This window comes from Nannobrachium achirus (genome assembly GCF_963921795.1).
Source record: "Nannobrachium achirus genome assembly, chromosome: 3".
Taxonomy (NCBI): Eukaryota; Metazoa; Chordata; class Actinopteri; order Myctophiformes; family Myctophidae; genus Nannobrachium; species Nannobrachium achirus.
The window spans coordinates 69,431,217-69,456,162 of NC_137812.1; the positions used below are offsets into that span (position 1 = coordinate 69,431,217).

General features: G+C 44.1%; 1 protein-coding gene across 1 annotated transcript in view; it reads right to left on the reverse strand.

The window, feature by feature from the left end:
• LOC308281718 (protein tweety homolog 3-like) overlaps window positions 1-24,946 on the reverse strand; it is a gene marked incomplete at its 5' end in the record, with an annotated part of 83,871 nt that overhangs the window by 5,103 nt on the left and 53,822 nt on the right. The window contains 9 exons of the mRNA XM_080721995.1: window positions 1,024-1,099; window positions 3,242-3,418; window positions 12,072-12,208; window positions 14,929-15,021; window positions 15,320-15,412; window positions 17,013-17,068; window positions 19,022-19,097; window positions 19,263-19,335; window positions 21,086-21,181. Of these exons, the coding sequence (XP_080578121.1) occupies window positions 1,024-1,099; window positions 3,242-3,418; window positions 12,072-12,208; window positions 14,929-15,021; window positions 15,320-15,412; window positions 17,013-17,068; window positions 19,022-19,097; window positions 19,263-19,335; window positions 21,086-21,181 (877 nt within the window). The remainder of the gene's footprint in view (window positions 1-1,023; window positions 1,100-3,241; window positions 3,419-12,071; window positions 12,209-14,928; window positions 15,022-15,319; window positions 15,413-17,012; window positions 17,069-19,021; window positions 19,098-19,262; window positions 19,336-21,085; window positions 21,182-24,946) is intronic.

Consider the following 24,946-nt stretch of genomic DNA (forward strand, 5'->3'; position numbering starts at 1 on the left):
GGGTGTTAAGTACGTGCGACTGTCAGGAGTCAACCCTCCGTTAGGGCGACATGGAGCGAGGAGGACACAGAAAGAGCAGGAATGCTACAAGACGTTCTCTGTGGCTGCGTTCCACATCGACCGCAGGCCCACAGGGACGTTTTACTGAGATCCTGCGTCAAACACCTGCCACTGCACGGACTCAGGCTTATTGGCTGAGCTGAAGCGTTGAATCACTCCTGCGAGATCCGGCCGCACTCTGTCTGTCATGCACTATAGATACTATAATAATAAATACTGCTGGACAGTGTAGTGGTGTGTGTCACTACTAGGCCCCTTGTCCACTACAGGGCCAAACCAGAACTAGAACCAGAACATTTCCAGAACCAAGAACTTTCAAGAACCTGTGAAAGTTCCCGGGACCAAGTTCTGCAAGAACCCAGGTTTTTGTCTTTCCAAGAACAACTTGGAATGGAGTCAAACTTACAAAAAAACGACATATCCCATGAACCGGGGACGACAACTCCTTCTCGTAGGATGCTGACATAATAAGCACAGCAAAACCAACCAGGTTATTGTTTTACATCAGAAATAGATAATATGTAAAATATGGAGGGAAATGAACACGCACCAGACCGACTCAATCATTAAAATAGACATTAAAAACTGTCATAGTCACGGCTCTCTTTTTGAGCAGTTTCTGCTTTTAAAACATCCCTTATTTATTATCCCAGGCTGCCAAAATGACCTTGGTAAAGGAGTTCCCTTCTAGGATGGAGCAGGGTGGATGCTTGCAGTGGTGTAGGGGGACAGGGTGGTGTAGGGGGACAGGGTGCTGCTTTCCAACATCCACACTAACGGCACCATATAAACATCGTAAAATAGACGAGTGCATGAACGTGCCCTGGCCGCGTCGCCGTAAAAAAAAAAAAACTCCCTTTATGAGGTTTATTTCCAGGTCTTACGTTCATCGATTAGCCGCTGTAGTGTGGGTATTGGAACGCAGCCAGAGGGGAGAGTGTGTACTAGAAAGTGTGCACTTACAGAGGGTGGAGGGGACTCCCTGCCAATCAGGGGGGTGTTCTCACACCGAGGGTTCTGAAAGTTTGCGTTCTGGCTCCTGCGTTATAGAATCAGAGGTTACTGCATGACGGCCACCTACTGGAGTCTGGGCATTTTATGGATTATGGTCTGTTAACCTCAAACAGAATTTCAACAGAAACGCTTTCAACTCTTTTTGTTTCATAAATATGTTAGTAACAACATATCAAAAGTCCTATGAAATCCAAGTTGGGAACATATTGAAAAAGCTGGTGAAAGTTTGGGTCCCATTAACGTTATTATACATGAATAAATTTAAAAAATAAATCTGCTTTAAGTAGCATGTGACTAGTTTGACCCCTCATATGCTACTTAAATTTAGGCCTAGAATTATTGAATGCTTTAACCAGTGAAAAATAGCAGATATACAAGCTCACGCTGCAAGCTTGTAGATCTGCTATTTTTTAAAAAGTCTGTGCCGCGCTGTGAGCTTGTATATCTGCTATTTTTCAACAGTTAAAGCATTCAATAATCCTAGGCCTAAATGGGTTAAAGCAGATTTATTTTTTGTATTTATTCATGCATAGTAAAGTTAATGGGACCCAAACTTTCAGCATGTTCCACAACTGGGATTTCATAGGACTTTTGATACGTTGTTGATGAGTTGAAAGCGTTTCTGTTGCAATTTGTTTGAGGTTAACCGGTTATAATCCATTAAAATGCCCAGACTAACCCTACAGATGGCTGCTCAGAGCATGGTCAGAATGAAGGGTGACCTGTGCTCACAACGTATCAACTGTAACGCAAACCTTAAGGGCTTTATTTGTATAGGATATCGTTTAGATTTTTTTGAAACCGTTGTCATACTACGGAGATGGCAGAAGTATGGTAACATGGTAAGTAGCACAGCGACCATTAGTCTCAGCCTGGGACAGTGGCTGAGCAGAAACATGGTGATAGTACTTGACTGAAACAGGTCGTTGATACCATTATATAAACGCATGGATTAAAGAATTACGCAACCATGTCATGCATAATATAAAAAAAAACTTGCTGATAGTTTGAGGGCTCATAAAATATATTTCAAAAATGTGTTTACGGGCAATATAGTTTGCAGCATAGTGCAGTGCAGTTATACCTAAACGTAGATTTATCCTTGCAACATATTGATGGTGCAGGATAAGATCACATCGTAGCAGGCAGTGGTCGGCATCAAGATAAACAGTGTTGCACAATATGCTCACTAACTTATATCCTGTGTGCTTGAAAATCAGGGCAGGCAATTCCTGTGTAGTCCTGTCGCAAAATAATCAAGGCAAGCAGTGTGAAATGTTTCATTTTTATCGTCAGCTAACGCTATATTGAGTGTTGAGTGCCCAACTCATTTGCTCTGTAAGTGGGTTTTATGCTGACAGGCAGTTTGTCTAACGGCCAAGGAGAAAACTAATGAAGGCTGCTAACTGGACTAATGACGCTTTCCTGCTGCATGAGACCGGCTCGACCCCATACACCCCACAAAGCTTTGCTTTGTTTCTGCACTGCAGATACAGTAGGGCCTCCACAATGTCATCACAGCCAAACCTAACGCACTACTAAGGACCCTAACCCTGTTAAACAATGGTAAAGTTAAGTTAAATGATTCACCAATATGATATTCTATTTCATCTATACAACCTATCCACCTTCTTCAAGTCCATGCAATATCCATGCAATATGACCATAGACATGGCCATAGACATAATGATAAAATAACGCTACTGTAGTTTACAATCAGTAGTCTGCATTCTGCAGTGTTTTCCAGATCCCGACATTTACTGTCACTTGGTGATTGAATACTTTATTAGCCGTTCGCATAAGAAAAGCACAGGCCAGTACAAATCAGATACAAGTTCTGCTAATAGGATTCAAATCCAAGAAAACACTATGGCGTAATGGCTTACATTGGGATCCTTTGTACTCAATTCATCGAGAAACTTTGTAAAACCTAAAAAAGCAGAGTCGTAGAGTTGAGTCTAATTGAGTTGAGCCGGTACCACACAGTGGAAAAGTGCCAAAAAGGGACAATATTAACATAGCAGGCAGCTAACTACACTAACTTATACGTATTTAGCAGGCAGTGTGCTGTATAGCTATAGTCTTCTATAGGTCATAATAGCGAGCAGGCAGTGTGTGGAATGGATCCTTGCTAGCTCGCCAGCTAGCTGGTGCGTGCTAAACTCACATGTACTCAGTGACGGGGGCATTGCTGACAGTGTGGGCAGTAGCGGGCAGGCTAGCTTCGCTACCGTAGCTGGACCCACAGCTGTAGAGACTGGGCATGTGAACGCGGTACAGGTTATCGTGAACGCCGCCGGCCCGCGAGGCGCCCGACTCGTCCTCTCCGTCTTCCTCATCCGTCCTTGGGATTGGATTGGTCAGGGGCGGGGTTAAGGAGGGGACAGGGGGAGGGGACAGGGGGATATAGGGGGAGGGGAGGGGGATATATCCGAGAGAAACAACAGAGTAAACAAGTGGTTGAAAAGGATGTTAGGAGGAGAGGAGGGAAGAGGTATCGTACGATACTTCGTCACCCGAACCTTTCAAACAAACGTCGCTAAAGGACAGAAAGAAAAAGAAGTAGAAGCAGCAGTTTTTGTCCTGTTTTTCAGCTGACAAATACGTCATTCCTGTCGAGGGAAAGGCTCGAGCGATGAAGTCGAAAAGCCCACACACTGCAAGGTCGTTTCTTTTCATGCCTCCGGCCCCCACAAAATGCTGCTGAATAGAAGAGAAATTCTGCGCAATTTCACTACAAAATAAGTTCTATTCACACTGTAAAGGAAGGTCTCTTATGGATTGCTACAAAGATCATAGTTTCCCCAGCAAACAACAGGACCTTTGAAGCTGTGTTATTAGATGTACATGTCATGTCATTACACTGTAACTCTTATTCCCATTTGATGAGAAGGAACATGCATTAATTTGTTGTTTTGGATCATTTTTCATACTTGAAGCCGTCCATTTCAAACGTTCCGATTCATGCATCTCTGAGTGCTCCATGAGAAACTAAAGCAAAAAAATTATAATGCCAGGAGAGAGAAAAAAAAAGAAGAAGATAAAATGGCAGGGTTGGGCAAACCATTTTCAGACATGAAAATGGTCGGGGATGTAAAAACGGCCAGCAACGAAAAAGAATGAGGCATCAGATAAGATGTGTTCTGATTTGGAAGACACGTCTCCGACTAGAGCAAGGTTCCCCAATAGGCGGCCCGCGGGCCATTTGCGGCCCGCGGCGGGCTACTGTCTGGCCCCCAAAAACCCCAGTAATAATGGTGGTATAAGAGCAGCAACATCGTCATTGTTGGGTGGAAACCTCAAAATTCAATTCCAAATGCTCCAGATATTATTTTCATTCACGAAACAAGTAAATCAGTTGTCATCTTTGAAATAGTTTGTTCTTTTGATCTGTATATGGAAACTTGCTTCATATCCAAACTTATGAAACATCAGCCCTTGGTAGAGCGCATCACAATTTATCTCAAAGTAAAGCCCTGCTTCATCATACAAGGCCGTCGCACAAAAGTAGTGAAAACAGCAGATCTACAAGCACAAAACGGCTCGCACCGCGAGGCGTTGTGTGCTTGTAGATCGGCTGTTTTCACTAGTTTAAATCATTTTTAAAATGAAAAATGCAAAACAAACAGTTTTGGACATGCAAGATTTTCACCCGACAACGACGATATCTGAACTGTCACTGGAGTAGTGGGAACACAACCGTCGCCCCCTGCAATGTTGTGGCCCTCGGCTTGGTACCCTAGACATAATTCGGCCCTTGGTGAAAACTAATCGGGGAACCCTGTTCTAGAGAACACAGAGGGGTAGTGAAATCTGGTAATTATTATGCACAATATGGTCCAATTTACACTAAGTAACAAATGTTAACTCTGTGGTCCTTTAGTGGACTCTGTCTGTATGTGAGCTACATTGTCACGCCAGGCCTGTTAATGACTTGAAGGAAAGGAAAGAGGAAATGAATTGTATAAAGAATATTAAAATGGGGGCCTGCAAGTAAGGAACACCCAGAAAATAAGTCATTCCCCCCTTCCTGGGGGAGCCACCAGGTGGTGCTATTTTGCCAGTTTGACTTGAAATCATTTGGTCTTGATCGATCCAACATTTAGTTGGCTTCAAAATGCTCAATTATAGTTAAACATTGAAAGCCTGGGAGACTCTACTGGTGTCAAACATGCACGCACGTACACACAAACACAGAGAAAGACTGTGTTCCATCACTGAAATCCATTAACACACAGGGTGCCAAAATCCAACCATCGAGTGCTTTTCCCGACTTAAATCGGGATCTAATGTTTCCTATAGTAAACCGCAGCAGGCAGTCTGGGCAAGGAGGGTCGCGAGCTTATGAGAAACAACTAAAATAAGAACTAAAAACCTGGCAAAAACAGTTGTGAGCATTAGCGCAAGATGACGATAAAGGAAATCATTAAATGGAAAACATTAATAACTTCTGAAAAGCCTACTATACCCTAAAACCTGGCGAAAACAGTTGCGTGCATTAGCGCAAGATTAGATGAGGATAAAGGAAATCATTAATGGAAAACATTAAATTAACTTCTGAAAAAGGCTTCTAAGCCTACACTAGCCTACTAGTAAAACTAGTGGAACCGTGATCTTGCCACACAGGAATAATTGTGGTTGTAAACAATAACACAAACAATATAAATCCTTAGTCTAGTAGTGGGAAGAAGGGGTTATCATCATGGCCCCAAATAACTTTTAAATATCTTGCAATTCGCGACGATTCACTTCCGAAATCGTGTGAGTGCCTCTCAATACATAAAGCTATATAACCTCTCCATCATCTGCAATAGTCAGTGGTGTGTGTTCCCCACACTCCCGCGCCCCCACCGTTGCGCTCAGGTTCACCGGGAAAACTGCGGTCGCGTCTGTGGCACCCGGCACTGAAGCAAAAACCCCAATCCCCATAATCCATCGGGAGAAAACGGAAACAGGAAGTGTAATCCACTGTTGGAAGCAATGGAATGATCTGCACGAAAATGGCTTTATCTGGGAATCCATCTCCAGATCGAGTTCTTGTTTAAAACTATCCCGTCCCTTCAGTGCTGCGTTCATGGAGCCTCGAAAATAAGGTAGAAACACAAAAAAAAACTTGGCACGGCTACCGAATTAATTAATCATATACCTGGCAACTACTGTGTTAATTAGTGTGACCACCATTCAACAGATTGTTTGTAATCTAATATTATTATTCACGCTGGCGATTCTATCCACAGATTCATCACAAGCCAGTTAAACCATGGACGCCAGTGGAACATCAAGATATAAAACACAGGCAATAAGCCGTTTATCGATGCACAGCTAATCCATCCGGGGGCCAATTATCTTTTATCGATACACATGATCTATCGCTGAGATGCCCGGGGTATTTCCAAATCAGGACAAACTGGGGGGGAGGGGGAGGAACAGAGGGAGGTTGTGGGGGGGTTACAGAAAACATGGGGACACAGAATCTAGCGTAACACAAGGGAGGGAGGGCAGCTCAGAAGTCAGAGAACTGAAAAGCTTTGGTGAAGTGAAGTGGTCAAGAGAACAACAACAGACGGAGACAAGCAGAGCAGAACACAAACAATAAGATGGTCGTGCTGAGAAGGCAGACATGAAGAATGGACTGACAGGCAGACAGGTGGACGGACGTATAGACGGATGTACAGAGAAAGAAACAAGAACATGCATGAACGTTGAATGGTTTTGGTCTGTAGGTGAACCATCAGGTGAGGTTCAGTTAAGACAGTGGAAAGGTTAGACCTGATTCATACTCGTCGTGTGATGGCACTGTGTACCTAGGGTTGCCACCTTTCAGAAATTGAAATAAGGAACACCTCTTCCGGGCACGCGGTGCGTGCGTTCCGTGCGCGTGGCACAGCCGCCGGCCGGACGGCGAAAAAATGCAGTCCCAAACCCATGAAATGCATAGAATAGTTATAGCTATAACACACAACATGGTATAACCTATATTGTTTTGCAGTTTGAAGTGGCCAATTGTTTCTAAAATATGAATAAGTTAATTTTGTATGAAATAAAGCAATGTATGAATGATTTGAACCTGGCTCTTGTATTGGGTCACTTGGTGGTCAGTAAAGAGAAGGTAGTCAAGGAACCATTAAGTCATATACTTAAAGTTTAAAGTGCTTTATTAGCAACGAAGATTAAACATGTTTTACTTTAGGCTGAATAGGCTTCACTAGCCTGAACCTGAGCATAGCCTAGTTTAAAGTGCTTTATTAGCAATGAACATTGAATATTTTTACTTTAGGCTGAATAGGCTTCACTAGCCTAAACCTGAGCATAGCCTATTTTATGAACATTGAAATTTTTTACTTTAGGCTGAATAGGCTTCACTAGCCTAAACCTGAGCAACTTTACAGAAATAAGAGCCCAAAATACTTATAATAGTCAGATTTGGCAAGAATGGCAACACTGCATGGTATTTCATCCAACCTAGCCCAACATGGCTTATATTATCAGACCTGGCAACTGCATGTTATTTTTCTCCACAGTAGGCTAGGTTGCTTGGCAAGCAACCTTCACTGACGCTGTCAAGCCACGGGTTTGTTTCTTCCCACTCGCGTCTGTACCTTTGTAGGCGTCTGTCCTTTTTTGAGGCGGTGGAGTATTGTCTTCAGACGACATTTTTAAAGCGCGCGGTGTGCGTCTGCCTGGTGGAAGGAGGAAGTTAAGTGATCGCTGACTGTAACTAGGCAACGGTGATTGACAGCGACATGCAGTGCATATGCAGACAGGGGCCGGGCTAGCAGAGAGGAGAGGAGAGGAGACGAGACAGTAGGCAGAGCGTAGAGCGCACCGCAGCGACTGCGAGCCGCCTCACAGTCACAGGTGGTCCTTCGTGCCTCTCCCTCCTTTTGCTGTCTTTTCCTGTGTTTTATTTCATTCATTATTGTTAAATTCTGTGTTGAGGTTTGTGTGACAGACCTTTATGGGGCATTTGGTTAAATACGGAACAAACCGCGTTCCGTATTGGTTCAATACGGAACGCATCTTTTAATTGTCCAATACGGAACGATTCCGTATTATACGGAACGGGTGGCAACCCTATGTGTACCAGAACATAGCCAGTATACAAGCTGCACTGTGTACCAGAACATAGCCAGTATACAAGCTGCACGGTGTACCAGAACATAGCCAGTATACAAGCTGCACGGTGTACCAGAACATAGCCAGTATACAAGCTGCACTGTGTACCAGAACATAGCCAGTATACAAGCTGCACTGTGTACCAGAACATAGCCTGTATACATGCTGCACTGTGTACCAGAACATAGCCAGTATACAAGCTGCACTGTGTACCAGAACATAGCCAGTATACAAGCTGCATTGTGTACCAGAACATAGCCAGTATACATGCTGCATTGTGTACCAGAACATAGCCTGTATACATGCTGCATTGTGTACCAGAACATAGCCAGTATACATGCTGCACTGTGTACCAGAACATAGCCAGTATACAAGCTGCATTGTGTACCAGAACATAGCCAGTATACATGCTGCATTGTGTACCAGAACATAGCCTGTATACATGCTGCACTGTGTACCAGAACATAGCCAGTATACATGCTGCATTGTGTACCAGAACATAGCCTGTATACATGCTGCACTGTGTACCAGAACATAGCCAGTATACATGCTGCATTGTGTACCAGAACATAGCCAGTATACATGCTGCATTGTGTACCAGAACATAGCCTGTATACATGCTGCACTGTGTACCAGAACATAGCCAGTATACAAGCTGCATTGTGTACCAGAACATAGCCTGTATACATGCTGCACTGTGTACCAGAACATAGCCAGTATACAAGCTGCACGGTGTACCAGAACATAGCCAGTATACAAGCTGCATTGTGTACCAGAACATAGCCAGTATACAAGCTGCATTGTGTACCAGAACATAGCCAGTATACAAGCTGCACTGTGTACCAGAACATAGCCAGTATACAAGCTGCATTGTGTACCAGAACATAGCCAGTATACAAGCTGCATTGTGTACCAGAACATAGCCAGTATACAAGCTGCATTGTGTACCAGAACATAGCCAGTATACAAGCTGCATTGTGTACCAGAACATAGCCAGTATACAAGCTGCACGGTGTACCAGAACATAGCCAGTATACAAGCTGCATTGTGTACCAGAACATAGCCACTAGCCAGTATACAAGCTGCATTGTGTACCAGAACATAGCCAGTATACAAGCTGCATTGTGTACCAGAACATAGCCAGTATACAAGCTGCACGGTGTACCAGAACATAGCCAGTATACATGCTGCATTGTGTACCAGAACATAGCCAGTATACAAGCTGCACTGTGTACCAGAACATAGCCAGTATACAAGCTGCACGGTTAGGGTTGCCACCTTTCAGAAATTGAAATAAGGAACACCTCTTCCGGGCACGCGGTGCGTGCGTTCTGTGCGTTCCGTGCGCGTGGCACAGCCGCCGGCCGGCGAAGAAATGCAGTCCCAAACCCATGAAATGCATAGAATAGTTATAACTATAACACACAACATGATATAACCTATATTGTATTTTTGCTATGTTTGATTTGTTCTTTTCTTATTTAAATAAAAAAATGAGAACTTCCCCATAGGGGTGCTGTAACACCTGCAGCATCCCTAGTTCCCATGCTGTTCCCATGCTCCTGCACAGTGACCACTGCCAAAAAATCACATTCACTTTGTCTTTCAGCAGTGTGCTGTGGAGATGCGTGGAAGCAAAGAAAGTCATCACAGTTTGATTTGATCATTGCTTTAGTCAATTATGAAGGGATTTTAAAAATTAAAACGTCTCCATGTTGCTTGGGAAGACTACTTCGCAGAGAAACCGTGGCCTTTGCGATTCGCTAATCGCGGGATTTCACATCGCGATTTCGGTTTGAAAACGATTAACCATGGAGCACTAATTATTTTCTGCTTTTAAAGCGTGCGGTGTGCATCTGCCTGGTGGAAGGAGGAAGTTCAGTGATCACTGACTGTAACTAGGTAACGGTGATTGACAGCGACATGCAGCGCATTATGCAGACAGGGGCCGGGCAGCCCGGGCAGAGAGGAGAGGAGAGGACGAGGCAGAGCGCAGAGCGCAGCGACTGCGAGCCTCTCTCTCCTTTTGCTGTCTTTTCCTGTGTTTTATTTCATTCATTATTGTTAAATGCTGTGTTGAGGTTTGTGTGACAGGCCTTTATGGGGCATTTGGTTAAATACGGAACAAACCGCGTTCCGTATTGGTTCAATACGGAACGCATCTTTTAATTGTCCAATACGGAACGATTCCGTATTATACGGTACGGGTGGCAACCCTATGCACGGTGTACCAGAACATAGCCAGTATACAAGCTGCATTGTGTACCAGAACATAGCCAGTATACAAGCTGCACGGTGTACCAGAACATAGCCAGTATACAAGCTGCACGGTGTACCAGAACATAGCCAGTATACATGCTGCATTGTGTACCAGAACATAGCCTGTATACATGCTGCACTGTGTACCAGAACATAGCCAGTATACATGCTGCATTGTGTACCAGAACATAGCCTGTATACATGCTGCACTGTGTACCAGAACATAGCCAGTATACATGCTGCATTGTGTACCAGAACATAGCCAGTATACAAGCTGCATTGTGTACCAGAACATAGCCAGTATACATGCTGCACTGTGTACCAGAACATAGCCAGTATACAAGCTGAACTGTGTACCAGAACATAGCCAGTATACAAGCTGCACTATGTACCAGAACATAGCCAGTATACAAGCTGCATTGTGTACCAGAACATAGCCAGTATACAAGCTGCACTGTGTACCAGAACATAGCCAGTATACAAGCTGCACTGTGTACCAGAACATAGCCAGTATACAAGCTGCACTGTGTACCAGAACATAGCCAGTATACAAGCTGCACGGTGTACCAGAACATAGCCAGTATACAAGCTGCACTGTGTACCAGAACATAGCCAGTATACAAGCTGCACTGTGTACCAGAACATAGCCAGTATACAAGCTGCACTGTGTACCAGAACATAGCCAGTATACAGGCTGCACTGTGTACCAGAACATAGCCAGTATACAAGCTGAAATCAAACCGTGAGCTCAAAGACTGTCTGGTTAACACACACTCATATGAAAGAAGTATAAGTCAGGCTTAAAGGGGATAAGTGATTTAATTTAATTCAAATAATATCAAAATGGGTTCTGGTAGTTACTATAGAGTGTTTGGTCCATGTTTGGACTTCAGCCTTATCTCCTGTGAGGGGAAAGAAGCAGTTTCAGTTTTGGTGGAGAAGACAGGTTTTCCTTCAATCAGGATAGAGTGTGATCTTCTTCCAATCATGGCCCTTGGTGCACATAAGGCCCGCCCCCCACTTGAACATGATTGGAGGAAGCCCCCCGCCTCTCACCTACGCGACCTGGCGTTTGCCAACGAACCTAAGCACAACGGTGGGGGCCAGTAGTGGGCAAGGAGGTAGGGAGCGCTTCGCTGTGTTCACTTGGAACGTGCCGAAAGTCGGCGGGGGGTGAAACATTTACTATTCTGTCCATAACGGCACATAACTCGGTAACGGCGCTGAGTCGGCTCATGCGACCGTCGCACCGCTAGACACGGCGACTCTCTCGCTACCACTCGCTCGGCAGTGTCTCACGTGGCTCATGGTCACCTGAGACGGCACGCCTCCGTCGTCATCACAGAAAACAAGCGCTCCTTTCCCGTGCAGCCCCCTGCGCCCCCCACCGTTGTGCTTAGGTTCTGTTGGCAAAAATGCGCACACGTCACCTACAAACTGAAACCGAAACCGAAACTTAAATGAAATCACTTACCCTACCCAAGCTGTTAAGATTCACAGAAAGAGATGGATGGATGCAGGAGTGGTACAGGATTCTACACGTGCACATATCTGTAGTTGTGCGTGTGTGTGTCCGTGTGTGTGTGTGTGCATGCATGTCTCTGTGTGTGTGTGCGTGCTACCTCTTGCTGGGCCAGGTGTGCGGCACGCTGCAGACGATGGAGGAGAACATGAGAGCGGTGACGAAGGAGAAGAGGACCAGGTAGATCAGACCCTCCACCCCGTCATAACACAGGCCTGTAAGAGCCTGCACGTAGTCCTACACACACACACACACACACACACACACACACACACACACACACACAGAGACACACACACGCACACACACACACACACACACACACACACACACACACACACACACACACACACACACACACCAGTGTTAATTTTTCAGTCGTCTGAAATGTTTTGGTGGCAGTTAGTATGAAAACAGCCAGCTCATGTCCGTCAGTGACTGAGTGAGTCAGTCCGTCACGCCTCATGTCACGCCTCATGTCCTGTCATGTCTTTGGAAGCCACAGGTAGGCGCCACAGAGCTATGTGAGTGAGTGTGAAAGCAGCAACGTAATGTATATTTAGAAGCTCTGTCGAACTGACGGTCGCTAATCGCCATTACAGCGTTTTACTTGTTTTAGTCTAGTCTAGAATTTAGTCGAATAAATCTACAGTTGATTTTGTAGAAAATAAATATTTTTTGGCGGGCTTTGATGGCGTTGTGATGGCAGATTTTACACTTGCATGCTGAAAATAGACAATCTGAAGAAGACTAGTCTCTCAAGAACAGCCTAACTGAGCTCCAAGGGCGACCAAACTTCTCCTTGACGATATAGCTAGCCAGATTGGAAGAAGACTGATGATAACAGACTTGTGATAACAGAAGTCAGGGTTAGGGAGGATTTTTCAGCTGCAAAGACACAGTCACAGTCATTTACCAAACCAACGTACGACATGAAGCTGGGCTTTCCCCGCAAAGCTTGTGGTTTATCTGTTGAGCAGATGCAACGTTCAAATCATTAAAAACGTTATATTTATGCCAACTGCCATCAGACAGCATGATGCAGAAGGTCTCTCTCCCCAGTAACTAAGTACATTTACTTTAAGTTACTGTACTTAAATACAACTTTTAGGTATTTTAATTTGAGTCTTTTTTCCAATACTTTTACTTCTATTCCACTACATCTCTGACCCAACTATTGTACTTTTACTCCACTACATTTATTTGACAACTTTAGTTACCAGTTACTTTGCAGATATACAAACCCTATTTTATACCTTGGCTATTTGAAAATCGCATGTTGACGCCTTGTGAGCTTGTAGATCTGTCAAACATTTTGTACTTTTACTTTTGGTACTTTTAGTACATTTTGATGCCAACACTTACATACTTTTATTCCGGACGTTGACTTGTAAACAGAGTATTTCTATATTGCAGTATTGATACATTTACTTAAAGTAATTTAAGTGCATAGGGTTGTGTGCCAGCTCTGGTCTGGTGTGAATTACGTCCGTCTGTCTCGGTTGTGTTTCGGTTTGTCTTGTAGATGATTTATTTTATCACTTATGCTGCTGCGACGCCTCAATTTCCGTTCCGGGATTAATAAAGTATATCTCATCATCTCATCTCATCTCAAATCCTTTACACACGTTTTTGAGTCCGCGTGGAAGTAAGGTGGAGCATAATAAATCTATCTCAGTCAAACAATTGCTATTGAACCAGATATATTTGACAGGAAATGTGAAATGTGGAAAATTGAAACCACAGCAGACAAAATCACACAAGACACGAGAAGAACTCAATGTATTAGGACAGTGGTTCCCAAACTTTTTAGCTCAATATCCAAAAGAGAAATTAGACGTTTGCCTGGGACCCAAACTAGTGAAAATAGTAGATCTACACGCACACAACGCATCACTTTGCGCTACGTTGTGAGCTTGTAGATCAGCTATTTTCACTACTTCTTAAAAAAATATTTTCTAATTTATGGAATTTCTTATTCATGAAATTACTTAGACAATCATTGCTTTTTTTTATCAATTATGAAATGTTTAGTTTTTTTGGGAATGATTTTTGAAAATGTTCTGAAATAATAATTAAAAACTAGTGTGTGGTTGCTGTGATGCGAATTTCGCAAATGAATTCATTTTGAGATATCCTACTGTACTTGTTTTGGTGGCGAGTTCAAGGTCTGGCATTTGTGCAATATAAGTCATTATAAAATAGCTGGAGTTGTCAACAGCAATGACGTGATTTCCTTCCTTCCATTTATTTTCAGACTTTGTTTCAAGCCACTTGACAATAGCGCTATTGGTTTAATTGGAATCATGAAGTTAAAGGTTTTAATTTCAAGATCAGATAATGTTTCTCTTCTTGGATCTATTAACCATCCATGTCATAAACATTAGGGAGCGATGCCTCAAAATCCAGAATATTTAGGTTTGTGATATTTAAATAATGACAGTTTTCACATTTATCAACGTCCCATCATTCTCAAGCTGTGATTGGCCAGATATGAACGTGTCTTGAATCACACGTGAACCCTGTCTTGAGGTGATTTTCTGCACCTGGATCTGTGTTGGTTTGTACGATAAATAAATTACCAATTAATCAATTCATTCCCGTATTCATGGGTTGCATTTGTAGTCCTACAGCGGCCATGTTGAGGACCAACACAGGTGTTCTGATTGGCAATTTGGCATAGAACATTAGTTCTGGGCCAATCAGACACATTGCAACGCTTGTGTTGGTCCTCAACATGGATGTTTAGGACTACAAATGCAACCCATTAATGTATCACTAGGGTTTAATGTATCAACATATTTATCCGTCCTGTGTGGGCTGCAGAACTTTGTTTCACTCATTATTCTACAAGTCACGACGCATACGTATGCTCACTCGCACTCGCTCGCTCATGCTCGCATGCACGCTCACACGCACACACACACACACACACACACACACACACAGTGACTCACCATGTGTAGGCTGCGACAGTCCACCAGAGCAGTGAGTTGGTGCAGGCCGACCTCAGTGGAGTTCAACACCGTCTGGATCTGTTCTAGACTCCCCTACACACACACACACACATGCACACACGCACACACGCACCCACACACACATACAGAAGAATAAACCTGTGTTCACACGTGCCAATTATCACGACGGTTGCACTAATCCTGCCCAGGAATAATTCAGCACTTTTACACCCCCCTTTACACACACACAAAGAGACTCACACCATCCCCACCACACACACACACACACACACACACACACACACACACACACACACACACACACACACACACACACACACACACACACACACACACACACACACACACACACACACACACACACACACACCTTGGTGCTGGGATAATCACGCGTCGCTGATCTCAGTAGCTCTGCCACATCGTCCTGCATCTCCACCAAAGATTTATGGCTCCCTGACAGCCTCTGTAACACACGCACGCACGCACGTACGCACGCACACACACACGCACACACACACGCACCCACACACAAACAGACACACACACACGCACCGCACACACGCAAACAGACACACACACACACACACATGCACAGAGACACGCACGCACGCACACACGCGCACGCACACACACACACGCACACAATCGTTATTCAAATGCTCGACTAATTAACAGCATCACATGAAAAGGGGGAAATTAAAGTCGTTTTAAAAAACACTGCAATATGTCCGTGGTTCTCAAAGTGAGGGAGAATATTGTTCCTTGATATTTATCAGAAAAGCATTGTATGCTTTGTATGCATTTCTGATAAAAATCTACTGCATAGTACTGTGTTCTATCCGTCTGTCATTCAATGTTATATGAGTTAACGAGAAATCTCAGTGGAAATAAGCTTTGCCTTAACCAAGTTTCCTTTTAGTTGACCTTGTACCAGTGAACTGTACTGTCATGAAACAGTACCTTTTCCTATGCAAAACCTCTAATAAATACTTCAATCAATCAATCAATCAAAACGGGTTCCAAATCGACCCTTACAGGTCTGTAACTCTGAGAGTGTACAAATGGAACCTTACAGGTCTGTAACTCTGAGAGTGTACAAATGGAACCTTACAGGTCTGTAACTCTGAGAGTGTACAAATGGAAGCTACAAATCGAGAGTTAAATAGGAGTCCTTGAAACCAAGGCATTATGTAAATGCCATCAGCAGCTACAGTGGTCGTACAGTACATTATGTGCAGAGATGCTGACTGAACATGGAGAAAAGAAAAAGTACAAGTAAAATGGACCCTTGTTGAGGAGAGCTCCATTGCTGTTACATTACGTAACCTTGAAGTGATGTTGGTTGGCAGGTTTGGTAAATGCTATACAAGCAGAACAGAATATAGACCCCATGATATCAAAAAGGGCCTTTCTGTGTGGAGTTTGCATGTTCTCCCCGTGTCTCCTAGGGTAGGTGCCCACAGAAAAAGCATGCAGTAATCCTGGTCTCTATAGTGCCTCCCCCTGGCCAGCCGGGGCGCCTGATGGAGGGGAAAGGAACTGGTTCGAATAACGTGTTCCTTCCATGCATTATGTCCAACCGGGGAACCCCCCCCCCCCCCCCCCCCCCTCTGTCAGGTGATAAGAAGAAACTTGGACTCCTCATGCAAAGGAGGAAGCATGAGCAGGGGCGTCAATTGGCTATGGATTCAGAATCATGAAAAACCCCTATTTAGACCCCTCACATGCTACTTACAGATTTTTTTTCTTTTTTTTTTTCCTTTATAGTAGTAAGTGGATGGGACGCAAACTTTCAGCAGCTATCAAAAATTCCCCTAGGGATTTTGCAAATGGAATCATTGATTTTCTGATTTGTTATACTCTGAAGTTTCCAAAAATGTATAGTTTTACAAATCCCCCGAAAATGTGAACGAACCTTCATGTTTGGACATATTGAACTGGACTAAAAAGTAGCGCAGCAAAATAAAGTTTATCTAGGAAGGGATAGATGGATGGATGGAATAAAGTCGGACAAGTACTATAGTAATATAGTACAGTAGTATAGTAGTAACTAATATACATACCTGCTGGAAGGGGTTGACCTGACCACTGCTGCATCTCAGGTAATACTGCAGGATGTCTGGTGGACAGAAGGAGAAAGGACACATCAGCAGCCTGTACTTCAAACAGCCACGAGAAGAAACAAAATGCAGATGATAAATGTATTTTGTGGTTAATCTGACTGACTGAATGTCAGTCTCTGTGTGGACAGTTGCTATTTTGGTCTTCCCTAAGCGTGTGTGCCTAGCGCGCACGTGCGTGTGTGTGTGTGTGTGTACTATAACAAAGCCAACATCTGAGCGGAACGGGAGACAGACAGAGCGGAAGCATCTGATAAACAACAGAATGAAGGACAGAAGTCATTAGAGGATGAGAGGAAGACAACAAGAGGAGATAAAAGACAAGAGCAGAGAGAGAGAGAGAGAGAGAGAGAGAGAGAGAGGACAAAACTGATAATGATCCACAGTAAATCTAAAACAAAAGATTGTTTCACCCTGAATTTGGGACGGACGCACGCACACATGCACGTGCGCGCACACACACACACACACACACACACACACACACACACACACACACACACACACACACACACACACACACACACACACACACACGTGCGCGCGCGCGCGCGCGCGCACACACGCACACACAGGCAGGAGAAGCAGATTGCGGGGAGAAGAGGTTTGCTGATGCATGCAGAAGGAGAGGTTTAGATAGCAGTGTCAGTCAGACATAATCCCTGTGGAACCACACTGAACACACACGTGTGTGTGTGTGTGTGTGTGTGTGTGTGTGTGTGTGTGTGTGTGTGTGTGTGCGTGCGTGCGTGCGTGCGTGCGTGCGTGCGTGCGTGCGTGCGTGCGTGCGTGCGTGCGTGCGTGCGTGCGTGCGTGCGTGCGTGTGTGTCTGTACATGCACTCACACATACAGATACAGAGAGACACACACACATACGTTGCACACATGCATGCACGTGCACACACAGGACCACGTCTCCTAGAATAGCAGCAGCAGCGGTGTGTCAGACGCAGACAGTTTGACTGTCAGAGTGTAAACCCTGGGGAAAACATCCTATATCTGTCTGTCTGTCTGTCTGCTTACAAGGATGCTTGTGTCTACAATCTCTGCCATAGAACTGTTCATGACACGGTGCTCTGGGGTGGTGCAGTGGTAAGAGTCCCTGCCTGCCACCTACGGAGGTTGTCGGTTCAAATCCACTGTGGTGCATCCGGCTTTGTCGATTGCAACCCTAACCCAAAAATGTCTTCTAAATCCTAATGGTTTTCTGAAAAAACATGTTTCTTTATCTGTGGTGCTCAAGTTTTACATGTGAAATATGAAAAAATACTTTTTGCATTTCTTGTTTTAGTTTTTTTTGTGTCTTTTCTTTAGGTATTGTGTTCTTGCTCCCACCCCAAATAATAACGTGTTCAATCAATCAATCAATCAATCAATCAATCAATAAAAAATGCACAGTTTCATATTTAATAAAGGCTGTCTGAAAGTCAGTGTTGATTTTGACAGCACATTTTGACTTAGTTTTAGTCAAAGTCTTTTGAATCAAATGTCTTTCAGTTTTAGTCATAATTTAGTCACCCGAACAACTTTAGTTTTAGTCTAATTTTAGTAGACTAAACATGATAAGATGTATTTTGGCAGGCCTTGATGGCATCGTAATGACTGATTTTACAATTGGTTGCGTGCTGAAAATAGCCGTTCTACAAGCTCACAACACGTCGCGCTGCGACGCGTTGTGAGCTTGTAGATCTGCTATTTTCAGCGTGCAACACCTGAGAGCAACCAAACATAAAATGACTGTCTTCTCCACTAGTCCCTCCCTAACGTTTTAGTCTAGTTTTTATTTTGTTGACGAAATTGTCAATATAATTAAGTCTTAGTTTTAGTCATCATAGTTTAGTTTTTATTTAGTTTTCGTCAGTGAAAAAAACATAGTCGACATACATTTTTCGTCATAGTTTGTCGTCAAAATCAACACTGCTGAAAGTCCATCCCACAACAGTCTGCATACCTTGGTTGATGACGGCGTTCTCCTCCGTTACGCGGGTGATGTAGGTGTCTGGGGACACGCAGAAATCACTGGCCGTCTGTGAGGATGAAACCACACTTTAGAATACAGTTACACTCACACTCACACTCGCGCGCGCGCGCGCACACACACACACACGCTGAAGCAGAGCAGATTACGTCATGGTGCTGGTGTAGAGAGAGAGAGAGCAGCAGCTCAGCCACGTTGCCATGGTTACACTCACCGCAGCGACAGCCAGCTCCAGTCCCAGGGACCCCCAGCTGATCACCAGAGTCAAGACCCCCAGAAGACACACCCTGTAGAGAGAACAGTCCTGTTAAGACGGTTTTCCATATGCACGGCCCCACTCCACTCCACCCCACCCCACACTACAAGGAACTGGGTAGAGTGGTGTGAAAGTGGTACAAAACAGGGTACTATTAAGTATCCACTCTAGAGTGGTTCCGGGCTGGGCCAAGCGGTGCCTTAAAAGGGACGTATACGCGCTGCTGATACTGATTGGTCGGAGAATCTGGCTCACTGGCTGAGCTGTGTCTTTCAACACAACTTGAGACAGATTTTAGTTTGCAGTCACGGCTGCAAATCAAATATAAAGGCAACGCCTGTTTGTTTTATATATCTGTTTATAAAGAGGTCGATTAGAGGCAGAATTGTGTTCCCCAGCCCTGCAGTTGAGATTCCACAAAGCACCAAGAACATATTAACCAACACAAACAGCGGACATATACAGTATCTATTGTCGCGAGTCGAAATAAACAAACGGCCAGCGGTTCCCCTGTTCAAATATGATTATTTTGGGGGTCGCAGCCTTAAAAAGGTTGAGAACCACTGCTGTAACACACTGACCATTCAGTAACACACGGACCCATCAGCACCATTATGCAGGTGGTTAGAGTGTACGCCCCTGAGACTGGGAGGTCGGGGTTCGATCCCCGGCCAGGTCATACCAAATATTCTGACCAATGGGACCCAGTACTTCCCTGCTTGGCACTCAGCATCAAGGGTTGGATTGGCGGGTAAGTCCCTGCGACATACTGTAGGACCACAGTACTGTAGCATACAGATATACTGTAGGACCACAGTACTGTAGCATACAGATATACTGTAGGACCACAGTACTGTAGCATACAGACATACTGTAGGACCACAGTACTGTAGCATACAGACATACTGTAGGACCACAGTACTGTAGCATACAGACATACTGTAGGACTACAGTACTGTAGCATACAGATATACTGTAGGACCACAGTACTGTAGCATACAGACATACTGTAGGACCACAGTACTGTAGCATACAGACATATTGTAGGACTACACTACTGTAGCATACAGATATACTGTAGGACCACAGTACTGTAGCATACAGACATACTGTAGGACCACAGTACTGTAGCATACAGACATATTGTAGGACTACACTACTGTAGCATACAGACATACTGTAGGACCACAGTACTGTAGCATACAGACATATTGTAGGACCACAGTACTGTAGCATACAGACATACTGTTTGACCACAGTACTGTAGCATACAGATATACTGTAGGACCACAGTACTGTAGCATACAGACATACTGTAGGACCACAGTACTGTAGCATACAGACATACTGTAGGACCACAGTACTGTAGCATACAGACATACTGTAGGACCACAGTACTGTAGCATACAGATATACTGTAGGACCACAGTACTGTAGCATACAGATATACTGTAGGACCACAGTACTGTAGCATACAGATATACTGTAGGACCACAGTACTGTAGCATACAGACATACTGTAGGACCACAGTACTGTAGCATACAGACATACTGTAGGACCACAGTACTGTAGCATACAGACATACTGTACTGTAGGACCACAGTACTGTAGCATACAGACATACTGTAGGACCACAGTATCGGAAAGGCTTACTTAATTACTTACTATCAAATTAGTTTTAGTTTTTCTGATCAGCTGCAGAGGTACGACACAAAATGATCTACCCAATCACAACAGCTATAGCGGTACGCCCAGTATGACATCATATCCCAATACTTACCCAATCAGAGTTCCTCTGGAGTTGCGTATGAGGCCAAAGAGCACCAGCAGACAGATGAGAACGTCGAAGAGCAGCAGACCCAGGTACCCCAACCACCTGTAAATATATACACATTAACATGTTAGACCCAGGTACCCCTACCACCTGTAAACATACACACATTAACATGTTAGACCCAGGTACCCCTACCACCTGTAAATATACACACATTAACATGTTAGACCCAGGTACCCCAACCACCTGTAAATATACACACATTAACATGTTAGACCCAGGTACCCCTACCACCTGTAAATATACACACATTAACATGTTAGACCCAGGTACCCCTACCACCTGTAAACATACACACATTAACATGTTAGACCCAGGTACCCCTACCACCTGTAAACATATACACATTAACATGTTAGACCCAGGTACCCCTACCACCTGTAAACATACACACATTAACATGTTAGACCCAGGTACCCCTACCACCTGTAAACATACACACATTAACATGTTAGACCCAGGTACCCCTACCACCTGTAAACATACACACATTAACATGTTAGACCCAGGTACCCCAACCACCTGTAGATATAAACACATTAACATGTTAGACCAAGGTACCCCTACCACCTGTAAATATAAACACATTAACATGTTAGACCCAGGTACCCCTACCACCTGTAAATATAAACACATTAACATGTTAGACCCAGGTACCCCTACCACCTGTAAACATACACACATTAACATGTTAGACCCAGGTACCCCTACCACCTGTAAACATACACACATTAACATGTTAGACCCAGGTACCCCTACCACCTGTAAACATACACACATTAACATGTTAGACCCAGGTACCCCTACCACCTGTAAATAGACACACATTAACATGTTAGACCCAGGTACCCCTACCACCTGTAAATAGACACACATTAACATGTTAGACCCAGGTACCCCTACCACCTGTAAATAGACACACATTAACATGTTAGAACAACAACAGCAGACCCAGGTACCCCAACCACCTGTAAACATACACACATTAACATGTTAGACCCAGGTACCCCAACCACCTGTACATAGACACACATTAACATGTTAGACCAAGGTACCCCCACCACCTGTAAATATAAACACATTAACATGTTAGACCCAGGTACCCCCACCACCTGTAAATATACACACATTAACATGTTAGACCCAGGTACCCCTACCACCTGTAAATAGACACACATTAACATGTTAGACCCAGGTACCCCTACCACCTGTAAATATACACACATTAACATGTTAGACCCAGGTACCCCAACCACCTGTAAACATACACACATTAACATGTTAGACCCAGGTACCCCTACTACCTGTAAATATACACACATTAACATGTTAGACCCAGGTACCCCTACTACCTGTAAATATACACACATTAACATGTTAGACCCAGGTACCCCTACCACCTGTAAACATACACACATTAACATGTTAGACCCAGGTACCCCTACCACCTGTAAACATACACACATTAACATGTTAGACCCAGGTACCCCTACCACCTGTAAATAGACACACATTAACATGTTAGACCCAGGTACCCCTACCACCTGTAAATAGACACACATTAACATGTTAGACCCAGGTACCCCTACCACCTGTAAATAGACACACATTAACATGTTAGAACAACAACAGCAGACCCAGGTACCCCAACCACCTGTAAACATACACACATTAACATGTTAGACCCAGGTACCCCAACCACCTGTACATAGACACACATTAACATGTTAGACCAAGGTACCCCCACCACCTGTAAATATAAACACATTAACATGTTAGACCCAGGTACCCCCACCACCTGTAAATATACACACATTAACATGTTAGACCCAGGTACCCCTACCACCTGTAAATAGACACACATTAACATGTTAGACCCAGGTACCCCTACCACCTGTAAATATACACACATTAACATGTTAGACCCAGGTACCCCAACCACCTGTAAACATACACACATTAACATGTTAGACCCAGGTACCCCTACTACCTGTAAATATACACACATTAACATGTTAGACCCAGGTACCCCTACTACCTGTAAATATACACACATTAACATGTTAGACCCAGGTACCCCTACTACCTGTAAACATACACACATTAACATGTTAGACCCAGGTACCCCTACTACCTGTAAATAGACACACAGCATGTTGGAACAACAGCAGACCCAGGTACCCCAACCACCTGTTAGTAGGAGGCCTTAGGGATATTTCGTGCTAATCAGTCTAAAAGCGGCACATTTTGGACAGATGTAGCTCAGGGCATGCTCTAATGATTTAGCTAGGGCGCCCGAGTCGGCGGCCTTCGGGGTCGCCACAGCGGCCAAATCAAGTTGGGCTCCCATCGACTTTCTATACGGGAGGAAAATACTCAGAAAAACATGTTTTTTCTGGGTAGGATGTGAGGGGTCTAACTAGGGGTTTGTCATGATGCTGAATCCATTGCAAGCATTAATTCACTAAGGACGTTTTCTTTTTTTTTTTAAGAACATTTGATTGATTGAAGACTTTATTAGAAGTTTGCATAGGATGGCAGTTGGAGAACAATGTATCCATAATTCGTTGTTAGAGGCTTTTAGGCCATTATATTGATAGGACAGACGACCGACAGGAAATGGGGAGAGAGATGGAATTTATAAGACAAGATAAACAGAGTATCTAAAATGCACGGTGTCTGTGTCTGTGTACATGTGCGTGTGCGAGTGTGTGTGCGTGTGTGTGTGTGTGTGTGCGTGCGTGCATGCGCGTGTCTCCTCCGCATATCTGGATAACCATCCAAGCGCAGGACTTCGTTCTTGGCGTGTGTATGGTATGGCTGAGTGGGAAGTTGGACGGATCAGCAGTTCTCCAGGAATCTATATAAAGTCTCTGTCTGTGTGTCTGTCAGTGTCTGTGCTTCTCAGGGCTCCAGAACCGCAAACATGGAGTTTTTCTTTTTAGCTGTAAAGTTTCTCCTCTGTGTATGATTGCGACCGTCAGGGAGCAGTTTACTATGAAAACCTCCACCGGCCGTCCGTCGGTCGGTCACACGTCACACGTCACACCTTTGCCCTGCTCATATCTCCGCATCAGTATGACATCACACCACATGTGTACACAAACCTTTGTGTACGTTGCTGTGGCAACAGTCTGTTGTTGCTGGTTTGTTAGTGTACGTTAGCAACCACCTTAGCAACCATGGTTTTACCCTAGCAACCGTTTACCCTAGCAACCAACTGTTTACCATAGCAACCATGTTTTTTTACCCTAGCAACCAACTGTTTACCATAGCAACCAGATACGCAGAGCAGGGATCTCCATATATGGGCATAAACATGTGACATCACACTGATGTCAGATACTCAGAGCAGGGATTTCTCCATAATATATGGGCATAAAAGGGATTCTGTTAGGGATCTCCATATATGGGCATAAAAGGGATTCTGTTAGGGATCTCCATATATGGGCATACAAGGGATTCTGTTAGGGATCTCCATATATGGGCATAAAAGGGATTCTGTTAGGGATCTCCATATATGGGCATAAAAGGGATTCTGTTAGGGATCTCCATATATGGGCATAAAAGGGATTCTGTTAGGGATCTCCATATATGGGCATAAAAGGGATTCTGTTAGGGATCTCCATATATGGGCATAAAAGGGATTCTGTTAGGGATCTCCATATATGGGCATAAAAGGGATTCTGTTAGCTGTTAGTGATCTCCATATATGGGCATAAAAGGGATGCTGTTAGGGATCTCCATATATGGGCATACATAAAAGGGATTCTGTTAGGGATCTCCATATATGGGCATGAAAGGGAT